This window comes from Hemiscyllium ocellatum, chromosome 13 (genome assembly GCF_020745735.1).
Source record: "Hemiscyllium ocellatum isolate sHemOce1 chromosome 13, sHemOce1.pat.X.cur, whole genome shotgun sequence".
Taxonomy (NCBI): domain Eukaryota; kingdom Metazoa; phylum Chordata; class Chondrichthyes; order Orectolobiformes; family Hemiscylliidae; genus Hemiscyllium; species Hemiscyllium ocellatum.
Genome location: NC_083413.1, coordinates 87,277,860 through 87,295,707, shown reverse-complemented (window position 1 = coordinate 87,295,707; position 17,848 = coordinate 87,277,860). Strand labels below are relative to the sequence as shown.

Genomic DNA, 17,848 nt, shown 5'->3' with positions numbered 1-17,848 from the left:
TTGGAAAGTATTCCAATTCATCATTGCTTGCTGCAAATGTCTGACTGTTGGTGCTCAAAAACTATGGAGAATGGACCAAGTGTGTCCAGTTCTGGTCACCCAGTTATAGGAAGGACATTATAAACTGGTGATGGTTCAGAAGAGATTTCCCATGATGTTACTCGGTATGGAGGGTTGAGAGGTGACCTGATAGATGTTCATAAAATAGTGAGGGGTATAGATAGAGGTAATGGAGTTGTCTTTTCCCTAGGACGGGGGATCTCAAGACTCGGGGGAACATTTTTAAGGTAAGAGGAAAGAGATTCCGAAAAGACACGAGGATCAAATGTTTTACACAGAGAGTGGTTTGTGTGTGGAATGAATTCCCAAGGAACTGATGGATATGGGTACAATTACAACTTTCAAAAGACACTTGGGTACATGAAGAGGAAAGGCTTGCTGCGATATGGGCCAGCAGCAGGCAGGTGGGATTAGTTCAGTTTGGGATTATGTTCAAGATGGACTGGTTGGACCGAAATGTCTATTTTCTGTGCTCTGATTTCTATGACTGTGTGTCAGCTCCTGTCGGAGTTATGGACACAATCAGCATTATCCAAATGCTCAAAGTTTTCTTGGTGTCATAACATCTGTTTGGATGCCAGGGATTCATGGAAGAAAAATCAAACTACTAATCAAAGCCCATTAGTGGCTAATCAGCTTGTCATTATGCACAGCAGCACCACATTATGCTGATTAGGACAAAGAAATTATTTCAATCCCAGTTATCTCACGCACTCTCAAAAGAAAACAAAGAAAACCAATTAGAAGGAGAAAGCTATGGAGATATTCTTAAGGAGAGAAATAAGAGGAAAAAAAACATGCTTTGCTCACAAGGGTATTTCCTCATGAAGGAGAACTATAGAACTCACTGGGGAATATATTCCTTTATATGTATGTCCAGATGAAACTGGGAAGATAGGTAGTGAAACACCAATTTACAACTGACCTGAAATTTAATCTGTTCTTCTGAGCAGGCACCAAAGGCACTCATATGACAGGACCCGATACAATGGGGTCTTTCTTTAAATAAGTCTATCCTTGGGCTGTGGCTCAAATTTTAACTCCAAAGTGAGTGAGAAAGTTGCTGTTCTTTAATGTGCCAGGCTGAAGCTGGTCAGAATAAAGTTGGGACCTAAAGATGTTCTTTTATTATTTTGCTTTCCTTTATAATTGCTTGGAAAAGCAAAAGTGTTCCCATGGGCCATGAAGTGGGTATTTCAGCTTCTTCCGCTCTGAGCTCCTTGCCGGATCCATCCCCCACCATTCAATCAGTTACTCCCATTCCCCGAATCCCCATCCTACACCCCCACTTCTGTCTTATCCACATCTATTTACATGCCAGTCTGAAGAGGCAGACAGAAGTCTGTCAATGAAAATAACCCAGGCCTTATCTCTGCAGCATTGGGTATTTATCCATATCCTGAGGACGTTTGAGGAAGATTTGGTGAGCTAGCCAACACTTACCCATTATTTCACTGGCTGGTCTTAAAATGTTGGGTTTGGAATCAATTATACTGTCAGAATATCCATCAGTTTGTGAAAGACAGAGGCAAGTACATTTATTCGGCAGTGTTCTGAGCCAGTTTGAAGAATGAACTCTCATGTACTGGTTTAACATGAAGCGTTTTCTGTTCTCCTTTATCAGCAATCATGCATTTTTCTTATTATTTAATTCTCAAAATTATTTCCTGTGTTGTTTAGGTTGCATTATGCACCAAATTGTATGACAAAACTACTTACGTCTTGGTTTGACATGTCCCAGTAAGGCCTCTCTCCGAATGACATCACTTCCCACATGACAATTCCATAACTCCAAACATCACTGGCTGAAGTGAACTTGCGATACGCAATTGCTTCCGGTGCGGTCCATCGCACGGGGATCTTTCCACCCTGCACAGTTAATGACAGACCCATGTTAACATCTTTGTTTGTTGCCATGGTGTTTCCTTAGGTGAAAGACCCTTAGCAACTGCACCATGTTACTTGTGGCTTAATAGCTAGCACTCTCACTTCCTTCAGAGTCAGAAGGTCTGGGAGTTTAAACCTGAAACTCGAGTTCATAAACCAGACTGCGCAGCAGCGAGGCACTATCAGCTGCTGATGTTCAACTCTGACTGCTGTCTCAGGTGGGTGTATGAAGAAAATCCTGGCACTATTTCAAAGGAGAGCAGGTGAATTCCCTGTTGTGCCTGTGCCAATATTTACATTTCAAACCACATAATTACAAGATTATCCAGCAATGTATGCTAATGGTTTTGTGGGACCTGTATTGCGTAAATTAATTGGCACTACATTCCAATAATGGTTACACTTCAAAAGTGCTTCATTGGCTGTGAAGTGTTTTGAGACATCCTGAGATCAGGAAAGGTGCTAGGGAAATGCTAAATTATTGGACAGCCTGAAACTGGCTGTGCAGAAATTTAGACCATCCCAGGTTTCAATCATTCCACCAATGCCGTGGCCTAAACTCTCAAATTTCCTCTCTAACCCTCTCCTCCTGTCCCTCCAGCTTCAAGTTGCTTCTTAAAATATATTTTTGTGAAGTAACCTTTGCCCCTGGGCCCTAATATAGAATCCCTACAGTGTGGAAGCAGGCCATTTGGCCCATTGAATCCACACCGCCCCTCCAAAGAGCACCCCATCCATACCCAAATCTCCAGACCCAAATCCTGTAGCCCTGCATTTCCTACAGCTAACCCTACCTAGCCTGCACATTCCTGGACACAATGGGCAATTTAGCATCGCCAATTCACCTTGTTTGGTTTGGTATCCAATTTTGCTTTACAATATTCTTGTAAGGCACCTTGGAGTGTTTTATCATGTTAAAGGTGGTATAAAAACATAATATATTGTTGCTGATAAATCTTTAAGTTGAACATTATCAAGATGCTGAACTATGGAAAATGTGCCCACTACTCTGCAGCTAAGTGCCAGTTTCTCAGTACTCTTAGTTAAACTAGACACAGTGTTAAGGTCAGGCTTTAGGCTTCTGTCACCACAATTCAACTGACCAAAGTTTCCCACACAGTAGATTTTCAGTCTCACCGGAGTTATGGTGCTAAACTCAGTAATATTTTGTGTGGGGTGGAGTTATTGAGTTGTAGACCTCTACCCAACTTCCCTTGAAGTTGAGTGTCCCCAAATTCGTGCTCAGCAGTCAGCAAGTGAGCTCATTTCACCCCCTTGGTTAGTCTGGGATTCAAACCTCAGGTACATGAGAGAAGGATTTATCAGGCATTAGTGAGTCTCAAGTTCTTTATCAAAACAACAGGAAGATCAATACACAATAGCTCACTTAACAATATCGAGTGGTTTGGATTTGATGATCATCCCTAGGGTTTTCAAGTATTGAATCCTAGGCTGGCCATGTTGTGCTATGTGGCGGAGATGTGGCAGTCAGTTATAGAGGTGGCAGGCTTTTGATGAGTGGAATCTACCTCATGCCACAATCATATTCAGTCATTGTTTTAAACTAAGATGAGTGACAAGTCAGAAGGTTAGACAGCATATAAATAACAGCAAAGAATGACAACGCCATTAATAAGCTGGAAGAATTTAGAGTACAAGAGGAACTAGCTAGAAATATAAATTAGATCATAAGAGTCTCTACAGATATTTAGAAAGGAAAAGAGTGAGTTAAGTTCCTCTGGACAGTAAGACTGGTCAGTTAATAATGGCAAATAAGGAAATGGTCGATGAATTGAACTAATATTTTCTTTTTGCAGTAGATGACGCAAACAAAGTGAATGTTTTGGGTCCAGTGACCCTTCTGCAGAAGGACTGAGTTCTCAGGAAGGTTCATTTGATCTGAAACATTAACCTGATTTCTCTCCACAGATACTGCCAGACCTGCTGAACACTTCCAGCAATTTCTGCTTTTGTTTTGATTTACAGCATCTGAAATTCTTCTGGTTTTCTTTTCAGAGAACATAAATACTATCCCAGAAATAATTCTGAATCAGAAAGTGAAAGGGAGAGAACAGCTTAAAACAATTACAATCGGCAAGGAAATGTGATTGACAGAATTATTAAAACTGCACGTTAATAATCCCTGTGTCCTAATGTACTTTGTTGTATGTTCTTAAAAAGAAGAGTCTGTTGACATAATAGATACATTAGTGCTAATTTTCCAAAACTTCATAGATTTTGGAAAGATGTCATCCAACTGGAGACCAAAGAATGTCATTCTGGATGATGTAGTGATCCTTATTAAGTCCTGGAATGATCACATGGTACAGTTGGCAGAACTCTTTGAATGACTAGGAGAATCAAAACTGGTGATAAACTTAAATAAAATGGAATTTGTGGAAGCAGAGGTGACATTCTTGGGACATAACATTGGTCATGGAAGGTTGACCCCATGAAATGCAAAGACGAGGGCTGTCAAGGAATTTCCATAACCAACCTCAAAGAAAGAGGTGCTTCGATTCTTAGGACTCAGTGGATTCTATCGGAAGTTTATTCCAAACTTCAGCAGCGTAGTGGCACCTTTAACTGATTTGCTGAAGAACACAAAGTTTCGGTGGACAAAATCATAGCAGGAGACATGTGACCAATATTAACCACCAGTTTTAGCTACACCAAAGTTTTCAAAACTTTTAAAGTCGTCATCGATGCTAATAACATAGGAGTTGGAGCTGTACTCCAACAGGAAGGTGAGGATGGGATTGAACTGCCGATTGGTTACTTTTCGAAGAAGATTAACATCCACTAGAGGAAATGTTCCACAATTGAAAAGGAATTATTGAGTTTGGTCCTGGCCTTACAGCACCTTAATGTGTATGTCACGAACAATGCATTGGAGACAGTTGTGTACACTGACCACAATCCACTTACATTCTTTAGGTTTTTTTTTAAGGTAAAAATGTGAGACTATTTTGTTGGAGTCTTATGTTACAGATTTTTAATTAAAAATCATACATGTTGTGGGTCGGAAGAATGTAATCGCAGAAGCATTATTGCGGATTTAACTGATAGAGTTAGATGAGATTTGTCTTTATTTAATGTTATACATATACAGGTAGATACAAAAAAGTTAAGGAGAACTTATAGTCAAGTTATCTGTATGTTAGGGTAATGTCTTTTAAAAGTAGAGAAAAAAAAAGAAGCTATCTTTTCATTATGATAGTTCATTTTCTTCTGAAGGGGAGAGGTGTTATGAAGATGTGGGTGAACCTTTTAAGAGAGTTAAAAGCAGCAGAACTATCGGAGACAGCACCAAGTGTTCTCAATAAGGTAACAATGTATGTTAACGCTGGGTCAAAAAACTCGATTAGTTTGTTGCCTGGAAACAAAAACAAATCTGAATTCAGCCAATCAGTTTAAATTATACCCCCCAAAAAGTACCAGATTCTAATCAAATTTGAATTGATGGTATTGATAATCTTAAAAGCCAATGACACAATCCGATGCTCTGGGGTATAATACCGGGGTGGGAGGTTGGAATTGAACAGTTGAGAGGAGAACTACCACATCCTAGCACATGGAAGACTGCTTGAACAAAATATCTCTCTTACAAATACCTTTTCGATCAGTAACCTGTGATGCAGAAATTCCTAAGAAAAGGAAAGGAAGACACAAGAAGATCCAAATAGAAGAACAAAAGCTGCCTGGTTTTGAGATATGAAGTGTAGTTTTGTAAATCTTAGTTGGGAGTTTATCAAACTAATATTATTGAAGGGACGGTAATAGATAGGTTAGAATAAGGAATGGTAAATAGTTGGTAGTTAATTTTACTCTGTTATATTTTAAGGAATAAAGTTGTTAATTTTTACCTTAAATACAACTTGCCACTTGAATTAATACAGATTACTGCAGGTGATAAATCTTTTCTGTGTTGCTGGTTTTAAATGAAGCAGGAGAGTTTACCCGATGTCAGTCCAAAATTGAAGGCATAGGTTCAATGTGAGAGAGGAAAGATTTAAAAAAGACCCGACAAGTAACTTTTTCACAAGACTGTGCTGCGCATATGAGTCAAAAAGTGTGGCACTGGAAAAGCACCGCCGGTCAGGCAGCATCCAAGAAACAGGAGAGTCGAAGTTTCGAGCATAACCTCTTCAACAAACTTCCAGAGGAAGTGGTAGAAGCAGGTGTAATTACAACACTTAAAAGGCATCTGGATAGGTATATGGATAGGTAGGTTTAAGAAGGATATGGGCCAAATGCTGGCAAATGGGACAAGGTCAGATTGGGATGTCTGGTCAGCAATAATGAGTTGGACCGAAGGGTCTGTTCCCATGCTGTATTACTCTATGTGATGTATTGTGTGCCACAGGGACATAGGGAATCTATCAGAAGATTTAGATAGGTAAATAAGCATGCAAAATTTTAACAGCGGGAGTACAGTGTAGGAAGATTGGAACTTATCCACATTGTCTGGTTGATTAAGAAAGCAGCTTATCATTTAAATAGAGAGAGATTTTAGCAAGTTGAAGTACAGAAGAATCTGGGTGTCCCTGTACATGAATCCCTTGATGTTAGTATGCAGGTAAAGTGTGTGGTAAGGGAGACAAATATCAGTGATGTCCTGGAAGACTGAAGGGTCGTGAATGTTGTGCCACTATTCAAGAAAGGCTGTAAAGAAAAGCCTGGGGCCTTCAGAGCTTAACGTATGTGGTGGGTAACTTACTTGAGAAGATTCTGAGAGATAAGGTATACACGCATTTGGAAAGACAGGGTTTGATTAGCAATAGTCAGCATAGCTTTGTTGTGGCAGATCATATCTCACAAATTTGTTAGAGTTCTTTGATGAATTGACCAGGAAGGTTGATGAGTGTAGGGCAGTAGACATAGACTATACGGACTTTAGCAAAGCCTTTGATAAAATTCCAAATGGTAGGCTGCTCTGGAAGGTTAGATTTCATGGAATCTATAGGGAGCTGACAAATTGGATACAAAATTGGCTTGAGGGTGGGAAACAGAGTGTAATAGTGGAAGGAGGCTTGTAGGACTGAAGGCCTGTAGCTTCTGGAGTGCCTCAGGGGTTGGCACTGGGACCATTGCTGTTGTTATCCATATCAATGACTTGGATGAGAACGTACAAGGTATGATTAGTGAGATTGCAGATGACACTAAAATAGGCAATATCATGGACAGAGAAGAAGGTTATCAGAAATTGCAGCAGAACCTTGATCAACTGAGGAAGTGGGGTGAGGTATAGCAAATGGAGTTTAATATCGATAAGTCTTGTATTTTGGAAAGTCAAATCAAGGTAGGAGTTTCATGGTGAATGGTAGGGCCTTAAGGAGTGTAGTGAAACAGAGGGAGCTTGGAGTTCAGGTTCACAGCTCTCTGAAAGTGGAGTCACAGGTAGACAGGGCAGTGAACAAGGCTTTTGGCACACTGGTCTTCATCAGTCAGAGCTTTGAATTTAGAATTTGGGAAGTTATGTTGCAGTTATACAGGATGTTGGTGAGGCAGCACTTGGAGTATTCTGTTCAATTTTGGTCACCTAGTAATAGAAAGGATGCTATTAAACTGGAAAGAGTGCAGAAGAATTTTACAAGAATGTTGCCTGGACTCAATGGTCTGAGTTATAAGGAGAGGTTGGATAAGCTAGGACGTTTTTTCTTCAGAGCGTAGGAGACTTGGGGGGTGGGAGAATCTTATAGAAGTGGATAAGATCATGAGAGGCATGGTTAGGGTGAATGAACTCCATCTTTCTCGCAGGGTTGGGGAATCAAGGACTTGAGGGCATCAGTTTAAGGTTAGAGGGGAAAGGATAAAAAGGAACTTGAGGGCAACTTTTTATATAGAGGGTGGTATGCATAGGGAATGAGCTGCCAGTGGAAGTGGTTGAGGTGAATACATTAACAACATTTAAAAGACATTTGGACTAATATATGGATAGGAAAGGATTAGAAGGATATGGACAGGAAAATAAGGTTAGTGTGGATGGACACTTTGGTTGGCATGGACCAGTTTGGACTAAAGAACCGTCTCCATGTTGAAGGACCTATCATTGCTAGGGAAATGAAATGTGAAAGTTGGGATGATTTGCTATAGCTGTACAGGACTTTGGTGAGACCACATCTGGAGTACTGAGTAGTCTCCTTGCCTAAGAAATGATATAAATCTGTTGAAGCAATTCAAAAAATGTTTGTTTGACTAATTCTTGGGATGGTTGGTTTATCTTAAGATGAAGGTTTATAAAGGAGTTAAGAAAGTAAATGGAATACTTGCCTTCATTATTCGAGACATAGAATTTAAGAGCAGGGAGGTGATGCTGGAACTGTCTGAAAAGTTGGTGAGGCCAATGCAGGGGTATTGTGCGCAGTGCTGCAATCGACATTATGGGAGGGGTGTGGTAGCATTGGAGAGGGTGCAGAGGAGATTTACCAGGATGTGGCCAGTGCTGGAGTGTTTCAGTTACAAGGAGAGCTCGGACAGACAGGGGTTGTTTTCCTTAGAGCAGAGAAGATTGTGGGGCTCCTAATCCTAATGTTTAAATATTGTGTCAGGGATCAATTGAAGGCAGCATCTTGGCTATCCTCAGAAGTGTTGGGTTGATGACTGATGGTGAAAATCTATCATTCCTATTCTTGATCTTCAGATTCTGCTCACCATTGCACAGGTGTGAAGGACTGTCTGGGCAGAGTCACTGATGTTAACCACTTGGGTGACATATTGAATGGCAGCTGTACATCTCAGAGAGGATCTTGCAGAGCGGGCCCATGATAATGCTCCTGCATTACTGTGTTCATATTGAGTGTAAGTTTGACCTATTCAAAAGGGATATTAAAATGGGAAAATAACACAACAATGATGAAGTGCTGCAAGCTATCAGTGTGAAACTCTTAGCCCTGTGGGAAGGAATTAGGAAAATGCTTAACATAAATTAGTCCCTATTAACCTCCGTACCTTTATTTAAGTGGGGGAAAAAAAAGAGCTCCTCATTGCAGCACTGAGCTCCTGAGTCTTATTGCTGGGTTGCATGTGAGAAGATTCAGAAATGTACAGATCAAGTACATCATTAAACTTAGGCACATTTGTTCATGGAGAGAGCTTCAGAACTGCTTGTATTGTATTGAAGATTGGTAAACACACTGTAATTTGGGTTGGGAAGGGGATGGAGTCAAAGCAACTATCTCACTAAGTTAAACATTACTTTCATTTTAGAACTCACATTCCCCCCAGTATTCGAATCACTGGTGGTCATGTTTCAACCTCCTGGGCCTTTACCTAGGGAAACCTCTCTCTACATCTTCCTCTATGTTCTATGTTCCCATTCTGCTCCTCAGTATACTTTTCTCTCTCTTTCCCCTTTTAAGGTATTCCTTAAATCCTGCGTCTTTGACCAAGTCTTTTGGCTTTCTGTCATTATATCTGCTTCAAAGTCATATTTTATTTTGAGATGCTCCTAGGAAGAGATTTGGAAAACTTTATTTTGTTAAAGGAACGACATAGTGTCAGCCATGGTTCCATTGATGTCAGTTCAAAGTCAAAATGTTCCTGGTTTAATTCCTATTCTACGACTTGAGTATATAAATCTAGATGTGATACTCTTAACTAGTAGGGTGCGGGGAAGGGAGGGCAGATCAAGGCTTGTTGATGGGACCAGAGTCTGAGAGGGTAAAAAAGAAACAAAACTTAAGTGAGTACAATGTGCCAAGAAGTGGCAGATGGAGTTTAATTTAGATAAATGTGAGGTGCTGTATTTTGGAAAGGCAAATCAGGACAGGACCTTTACACTTAAGGTCCTGGGGAGTGTTGCTGAACTAAGAGACCTTGGAGTGCAGGTTCATAGTTCCTTTTAAATTGAGTTGAAGACAGTTAGGATAGTGAAGAAGGCATTTGATATGCTTGCCTCTATTGGTCAGTGCATTCAGTGTAGGAGTTGTGTCGTGATGTTTTACAGGACATTGGTTCGGCCACTTTTTGAATATTGCATACAATTCTGGTCTCCCTGCTATAGAAAGGATGTTGTGAAACTTGAAAGAGTTTAGGAAAGATCTACAAGGATGTTGCCAGAGTTGGAGGATTTGAGCTATTGCAGAGGCTGAATAGGTTGGGCTTGTTTTCACTGGAGCATCGGAGGCTGAGGTGTGACCTTATATATGTTTATAAAATCATGAGGGGCATGGATAGGGTAAACAGATAATGTGTTTTCCAAAGGGTGGGAGGTCCAAACCTAGAGGGCATAGATTTAGGATGAGAGGGGAAAGACTTAAAAGGGATCTAAGGGGTAAATGTTTTACAGAGGGTGGTGCATGTATGGAATGTGCTGCCAGAGGAAGTAGTGAAGGCTGGTACAATTACAACATTTAAAAGGCATCTGGATGGGTATATGAATAGGAAGGGTTTAAAGGGATGTGGGCCAAATACTGGCAAACGGTACTAGATTAATTTAGAATAACTGGTCAGCATGGACAAGTTGGACCAAAGGGTCTGTTTCCATGCTGTACATCTCTATGACTCTAATTATGGGTAAACACAAGATCCCATACCTATTAAAAAGCTACAACAGTCTGTCTGCTGTTCTGTAAAGTTCTGCAACATGTTGGTTAATGGTTTCCACGAGGATCCTTTGTTCAATTCCCTAATGTGAAACACTACAGGGAGAAAGAGTTTGGTAACATGAGCCCATGCCTTCATGTCTGTGGTAATTAAACCCAGCGACAGCCAAGATCCTGAGTTGATTAGGCTGTGAAGTATATGGGGAAAGAACCTGCTGTCCAACATCATTTCAAAAGGACAACAGTGTGTTCTTAATTATTAGCCTGATGGAAGGTGTGATTTGCAATGGAAATCTAAGACACAACAGGCCCCACTCTCATTGTGTGCCACTGTGTTCGAAAGTAGCTGTTGATTAACGTTTTCCTTGTTGTTCTGTCAATCAGACTCGATCCATGGAATGATACTGTGGCTTTTATAGTGTAACACGTGTTTTGCGTCAGGTTGAAGTTAAAATTTCGTCTTTCAGATTGAAAGGTAGCTGAGTGATGCCAGCTGTGTCTAGATAAATTAATACCAGAGGCTCTAATCTAATATGGACGGCATATCCTTCACTGCTTGTAATGCCAGCCCTACAGCTCAGCGATGGGGAGTATTCAGCTGTGCCCTCTATGTGCTGTCAGTCACTGCTTATGGGACTCCATCCTGATGATTGACTTCTGAGGCTCACCACATTCCAGGGCTCCCCCACCGTCCAGAATACTAAGATGTAGGGATTAGGAATTCAAAAGCAAGAGGTGCGTGATTTCAGCTTTCAAGGCAATGCAAGGAACAAAATGCCAAATTCTTCATTTTGTAAAGTGTTCCAATCTCAAGAGGCCACTCATAAGTCACAAGATAAGAATCTCACCATAAGAATGGCTTGCAAGGGCCAGTATTAACTATTGTATAATATGGTCTTGCCTTCACAACCGCAAGAAGTTAATCACAACATTTGAAAGTGGAGTTTTTATCACGAAGGAATGAGCCAATAACTCTTACTATATGTTCCTTTAACAATTGGTAATATATTTAAAATGTCTACATGGACAGCATTTGTTTTTCAATGGAATGAATAATTGTAGAATAGATTCCCTACAGTATGGAAACAGGCCCAACAAGTCCATACCAACCCTCCAAAGAGCAATCCACCCATACCCATTCCCCTACATTTACCCCTGCGCCTAATACTATGGGTAATTTAGCATGGCCAATTCACCTAACCTGCACATCTTTAGACTGTGGGAGGAAACCAAAGCATCTAGAGGAAATATAGGGAGAATGTGCAAACTCCACACAGACTCCTTCCCAGTTCAATGAAGAGGTGGCCCCAAACCCAAAATGTATCACAATGGGAGCTCTACATTTCACCATTGCCAGTGTCATTGCTATAATGAAGAGCAATATCCACTCAACTGCTTCTTGTTAAACACAGTGACACCTCAAATTGCTCAATTCTACAAGCATGATAGAATATCATCCTTGTTTCAATTACCCTTAATATCAAATCAGCTTAAATGTCAGGGTTCTACTTGTTATAGGTTCATTGTGCATTTAATATTTGCCACGTTCTTTCCTTCTCACCGAAAAAAAATATCGTTTTTGGACAACTGCTCTTTCAGTTTTGCTTTCGTTTAAAATTTAATCATAAGTTAGGCTAGGATTTTGAAACAAGCTGGATTCTGGACCATGATATTTGAGTCAAAGCATCAGTTCCTCAGATATGGGGATCTATGAAATGAAAAAGGGACTCACAATTATCTGTGAGCTTTAGTGGTGATGCCTTACTTTTACTAATTTCTGAGGGGGTGAGGTTGAATTCATGCAGTAAGCTCCTCCATCTCTATACTATTTCTTGCTAGAAGGATGTTCTCCTTAGTTTAGTCCATAGCACTTACAGCTCTTTGTCTCTTCTTTAAGCGTAAGATCCAAGCTGACACTTGACTGCAGTATTGATGGAGAACTGAATTGGTACAGATCTTTGGATGAGATATTAAAGTGAGGGCCTGTTTACCTTTGTGGGTGAGGGGAAGAGATCCAATTCAATGGCTGGGGGCATTCTCCTTGGTGTCTTGGCAAATAGTTACGCCTTAATCAAGATCATCATTTCATTCTGGATTAGTGGTGCTGGAAGAGTACAGCAGTTCAGGCAGCATCCGAGGAGCAGTAAAATCGATGTTTTGGGCAAAAGTCCTTCATTAGGAATAAAGGACTTTTGCCCGAAACGTCAATTTTACTGCTCCTCGGATGTTGCCTGAACTGCTGTGCTCTTCCAGCACCACTAATCCAGAATCTGGTTTCCAGCATCTGCAGTCATTGTTTTTACCTATCATCATTTCTTTGCTGTGTGTATGATCTTGCTGTGTGCAATCTGGCTGCTATTGTTTCTTACTTTGTCACAGTGACAATACTTTGGCAACCTTCACTGGAACAGAAAATTGAACAAGGTGTGAAATAAATGGCCATTGTCAAACATCCATTTGCATTCCTGCTCATGTTAGATTGTGGCCCATTCATTACCCAATGTCTTCCTAATTCAATTTGGGGCCTCAGTTTTTAAACTGCGCTTGTCACCATGTTGCACAGTGAGACTAAGCAGCAAATTGATTGTGCTGATCCCAATAGCTTTGAGGTATACATTTCTGCAGGGCTCGTGCGGTCAAGGACTGGTCTAACTGGAAGTGTCGCTTGTCAAAAAGAAAATGCTTTGTTTGCATCTCTGCAACTACTTATATATTACTAGGACAGGGTATACATTACTATGACAATTGCTCAGAGGTGCTTATTAACCCTTTTCAGACCATTTTATCAACACACTCAACTTGCAGGTGCAAATTGCCAAATAGTTGTGTATTTGAAGTGCCATCTCATTACTGAGGCTTGACTTTCATAGTAAGATCTAATACTATGTACAAAGTAATTAAAATCCCAACCACTGAACAGGGGGCACAACAGGATTAAAACGGCAGCAAGGAATGAATCCACGACATGGTTTTCTGATGCCACCAGCTTGTAAATTTGAGAGAAAGTTTACACTGTGTTGCTCAGCATTTGGAGGGTAAAGACGCAAAATACAAAATATGAATCCTCAAGAATTTTCATCAGTTTTCAATATCCTCGTGTTTTTTCTGTCTGTGCCAATTCATTTTTCTAAAGAGTATTTTAAATATTTGCTTTAGGCACTGTCGGGGGAATCAGCTAAACAGAATTATTGAATCAAACAGTGCCTGAGGAGCTGAATTAACAAGCAAACCAAACACCATGCCTGCTGTAGCAGTCCAGATTAGCAACTGTATTCCAATTGTTGTTAATCCAGTTTGTTTACACCAGGGACCTCAATAACTCCATCAGCCTAGACACCCTGACAATGTTGTGCCATTTTGGACCATTCTGCCAATTTCATGTGAGAAGAATCAGTACTTAATGCTCTCTTATTAAGAATTCACAGCTATATGAGGGTCTGACAGAGCTGTTTATTTCTCAATGTTGGGGTAGAGTATGATGTACTTAAGCAGCCACTTAACTACTGCAGCTTGGGGTGACCTTTTTTGTCTGCTATCTCTAACCTCATTTAAAGAAGGACAACTAAATCTACACCTTTCCTGGTATGAATTGGAAATTTCCCTGAGTTAGATTTTAAAGGATTCTCTGGGCAAGTGGTCTACATCATTCAGAGAAGGCTGTCCAATTAATTAACAATAGATATTTGAATTTGGGTGAGGTTATTCTTCAAAAGCTAGATTTGGTTGGCATGGACGAGTTGGACCGAAGGGTCTGTTTCTGTGCTGTACAACTCTATGACTCTGTGGCTATGACAAACGACTATTCCCTCCACAATATGGAAATAGGATCAATTTTAATTGCCATTTTCATTTGTGCATTTATTTTTTTCATTGGTCTTGTATACCAGGTTAAGAAGTAAGAAGGATACTATCAGGCTGATTATCCAACCATTCTCTAACACTCTATATAGCATCACACAATGTGGAAGCAGGCCGTTCAGCCCATCAAAACCACACCAAAGCTCCGAAGAGCATCCCACCCAGACCCACTGTCCCTACCCTATCCCTGTAACTCTGCATTTATCATGGTTAACCTACCTAACCTGCACATCCATGGACACTATGAGCAACTTAGCATGGCCAATCCGCCTATCCTGCACATCTTTGGGCTGTGGGAGGAAACCAAAGCATCCAGAGGAAATACAGGGAGAATGTGCAAACTCCACACAGACCATCGCCCAGGGGTGGAATCTAATCCGGATCCCTGGTGCTGTAAGGCAGCAGTACTAACCGCTGAACCACCGTGCTGCCCTTACTAGGATTCAGTATGTTTCATGAATGCTCATCCTATCTCCTTCATCACAGAAATAGTAGAATATTTTTGAGAACTGTCATATTTCACTGCCTATATTGCTTTGAGTCAGATTGCACAGTGAACAGATGTACCACAACTAGCTAAACCTCCTGTTTTAAAACTTGCATCTGTTTAACTTTACTTCTGAATAAATTTCATTGTTGTTTGAACCTGAACTGACCAGTGCATTGTCATGGCCTTTGCAATCCATTCAAGAGTTCAGGCGTGTGCAAATTCACTGATGTTTGAAAAACATCTTCTAAGGAAAAAAGGAATGGCACAGGGATAGAGGGATTTCGTAAGAGAATTCCAAAGTCTAAACTCAAGTACTGCAGGAATGGCTGCCAATCGTACGGTGACAGAACTTAGGGATTTCTGTCCCTGTTTACTGCCTTGGAATGTGCTTTAATCCTGGAGATGGGCTTGAACTCGCAATCTTCGTAAACACAGAAGACTAACTTATAGCCAAGGCTGGTACCTGAATGTCCATTCTTCTTTCCTTCCTAATTTTGTGTACAACCCAGAAGCCAAGAATAGTCCCAACGCTGAGAATGTGCTTCAAGGACAGTTGTTCACAGGGTCATACAGCACGCAAACAGAGCTTTTCAATGTGTTCATGTCAAAAATGTTTCAGAAATGAAACTAGTCCCACTACCCTGCACTTGGCCCATATCCCTCAAAAACTTTCCTATTCATGTACCTGTCCAACTGTCTTTTAAGTGTTCTAACTGCACCTGTATATACCGCTTCCTCTTGCAGTTCATTCCACATAAGAATCACCCTCTGTGTGAAAATGTTGCCCCTCAGGTCTCTTTTTAATCTTTTTACCTCTCATCTTAACTCTATGCCTTCTGGTTTTGAACTCCCCCACCCAAGAGATAAGATTTATCTCATCTGCGACCCTCATGATTTTATAAACCTCTATAAGATCACCCCTCAACCTCCTACACTCCAGTGAAAAAAGTCCCAGTAAATCTTACCTACTCTTATAATTCAAACCCTCCAGTCCCGGCAACATCCTGGGTAAATCTTTTCTGAATCCTCTCCAATATTCCTCCCATTGCAGGGCGACCAGAACTGTACACAGTTCTCCAAAGGTGGCCTCACCAAGGTCCTGCACAATTGCAACATGACGTCCTTATTCTTATACTCAATGGTCTGAGGGTTTGAAGGTTCTAAATGCCTTCTTAATGACTCTGTCTACCTATGATAGAACTTTCAAAGAACTATGTATCTGAACCCCTAGGATAACACTGCCCAGGGCCCTACTATAAACTGTATAATTCCTGCTTTTTTCTTCTGATTTATCAAAATGCAATAGCACAGGCAGTTCTCCACCTGCTTCAAGGAATGTCAGTTACTTCCATTCCCAGAATCAGGAAGGCAAAAAAACTGCAGTGCCAGTACCTCACGGAGCTCACATTACGCTCATTAAAAATACACACTCTATGTAGAAAATAAATATACACAAGGTCCTTTCACATTCATCACCATGTAACAAATTTACAAGCAAATTCACAAAATATTCATTGGAATTTGCTTCAGGTAATCATTACACAGAGCGTGAAAGCAGAGTCTCCCAAATGACAAACAAATTAATGTGGGCAGCTCTTTTGAGCAACATGAAAGCTAAATGGACTCGCAGTTTAAGGATGTTATAGCTATTTGAGGGCTCTTGCTGCAAGAGTAGTAAACACTCCTTAACTAAGCTTTAAAGTAGATTATTCTATGAAGTCTTTTGGATTTGTTGGTACATTCCCCGAAGGTTCGAGTGGGTCATTGAGTTTGACAAAGCAAGACTGGATTGGCTTTAATGTGTGGATTTGAACCATGAAACATGTTGAGGATATTGGGATCACTATGATTGGTCTCATTAGGCTAAGCATGGGGTGGGCTGAAAGTTGCCCAAAAACAAAAATGACTTACGAAAATTTTCCTTTAATCACAAGGGCTGGAGTACAAAAGAGTGGAAATGATATACAATCATTATTAAATCTCATCTGTTGGGCTATGTTAAGATCTGGGCGCTACACCTCAGGAGTTTATAGTGGTCCCATAGGCTGTTTAAAATTAAGGTATTTGATGGGCTGAAAAATGGAATATTTGCATTTGCATAATGTTTACAGATACGCCAGATGTCTCAGAATCCCTTACAGCCTATAGAGTGCTGTTATAATGTCAGAAATATAAGAAAATGCACACTCAGCAAGCTCCCACAAACAGCAACATGATAATGATCAGATAATCAGTTTCTGTGTTGTTCCAGAAGAAATGTAAGAAAAGGACCATTCAGCCCTTTGAGTCTGCTCCACCCATTGTTATGATCATAATTGATCATCCAACTCAATAACCTGAACCCATTTCTCCCCAAACCCTTTGAACATGTTCAAGAAAGAGATCAATGTTGTTTGGGCTGAAGGATTTAGTAAGGAGAGGTCATGCCTGACAAACCTGTTGGAATTCTTTGAAGAGGTAACAAGTTGGTTAGACCAGGGAAACCCAGTGGATGTGGTCTATCTAGACTTCCAAAAGGACTTTGATAAGATGCCACATGGGAGGCTGCTGAGCAAGGTGAGAGCCCATGGTGTTCGAGGTGAGCTACTGGGATGGATTGCGGATTGGCTGTCTGACAGAAGGCAGAGAGTTGGGATAAAAGGTTCTTTTTTGGAATGGCAGCCAATGACAAGCGGTGTCCCACAGGGTTCAGTGTTGGGGGCCACAGCTGTTCACATTATATATTAATGATCTGGATGAAGGGACTGGGGGCATTCTAGCCAAGTTTGCTGATGATACGAAGTTAGATGGACAGGCAGGTAGTACTGAGGAAGTGGGGAGGCTGCAGAAGGATCTACGCAGCAGGTCAGGCAGCATCCAAGGAACAGGAGATTCGACATTTTGGGCACAAGCCCTTCTTCATGCCATTCCTGAAGAAGGGCTTATGCCCGAAACGTTGAATCTCCTGTTCCTTGGATGCTGCCTGACCTGCTGCGCTTTTCCAACAACACATTTTCAGCTCTGATCT

At 40.8% G+C, this 17,848-nt stretch overlaps 1 protein-coding gene across 3 annotated transcripts in view; it reads right to left on the bottom strand.

Moving 5' to 3' along the window:
• Window positions 1-17,848, bottom strand: part of LOC132821984 (ephrin type-B receptor 1-like) — a 494,253-nt gene that overhangs the window by 39,375 nt on the left and 437,030 nt on the right. For all 3 annotated transcript variants that reach the window (XR_009645375.1, XR_009645376.1, XM_060835030.1), the window contains exon 13: window positions 1,780-1,929. Coding sequence is in view for 1 of the 3 variants with exons in the window: in XM_060835030.1 (XP_060691013.1) it covers window positions 1,780-1,929 (150 nt within the window). In the remaining 2 variants the exon portion in view is untranslated. The remainder of the gene's footprint in view (window positions 1-1,779; window positions 1,930-17,848) is intronic.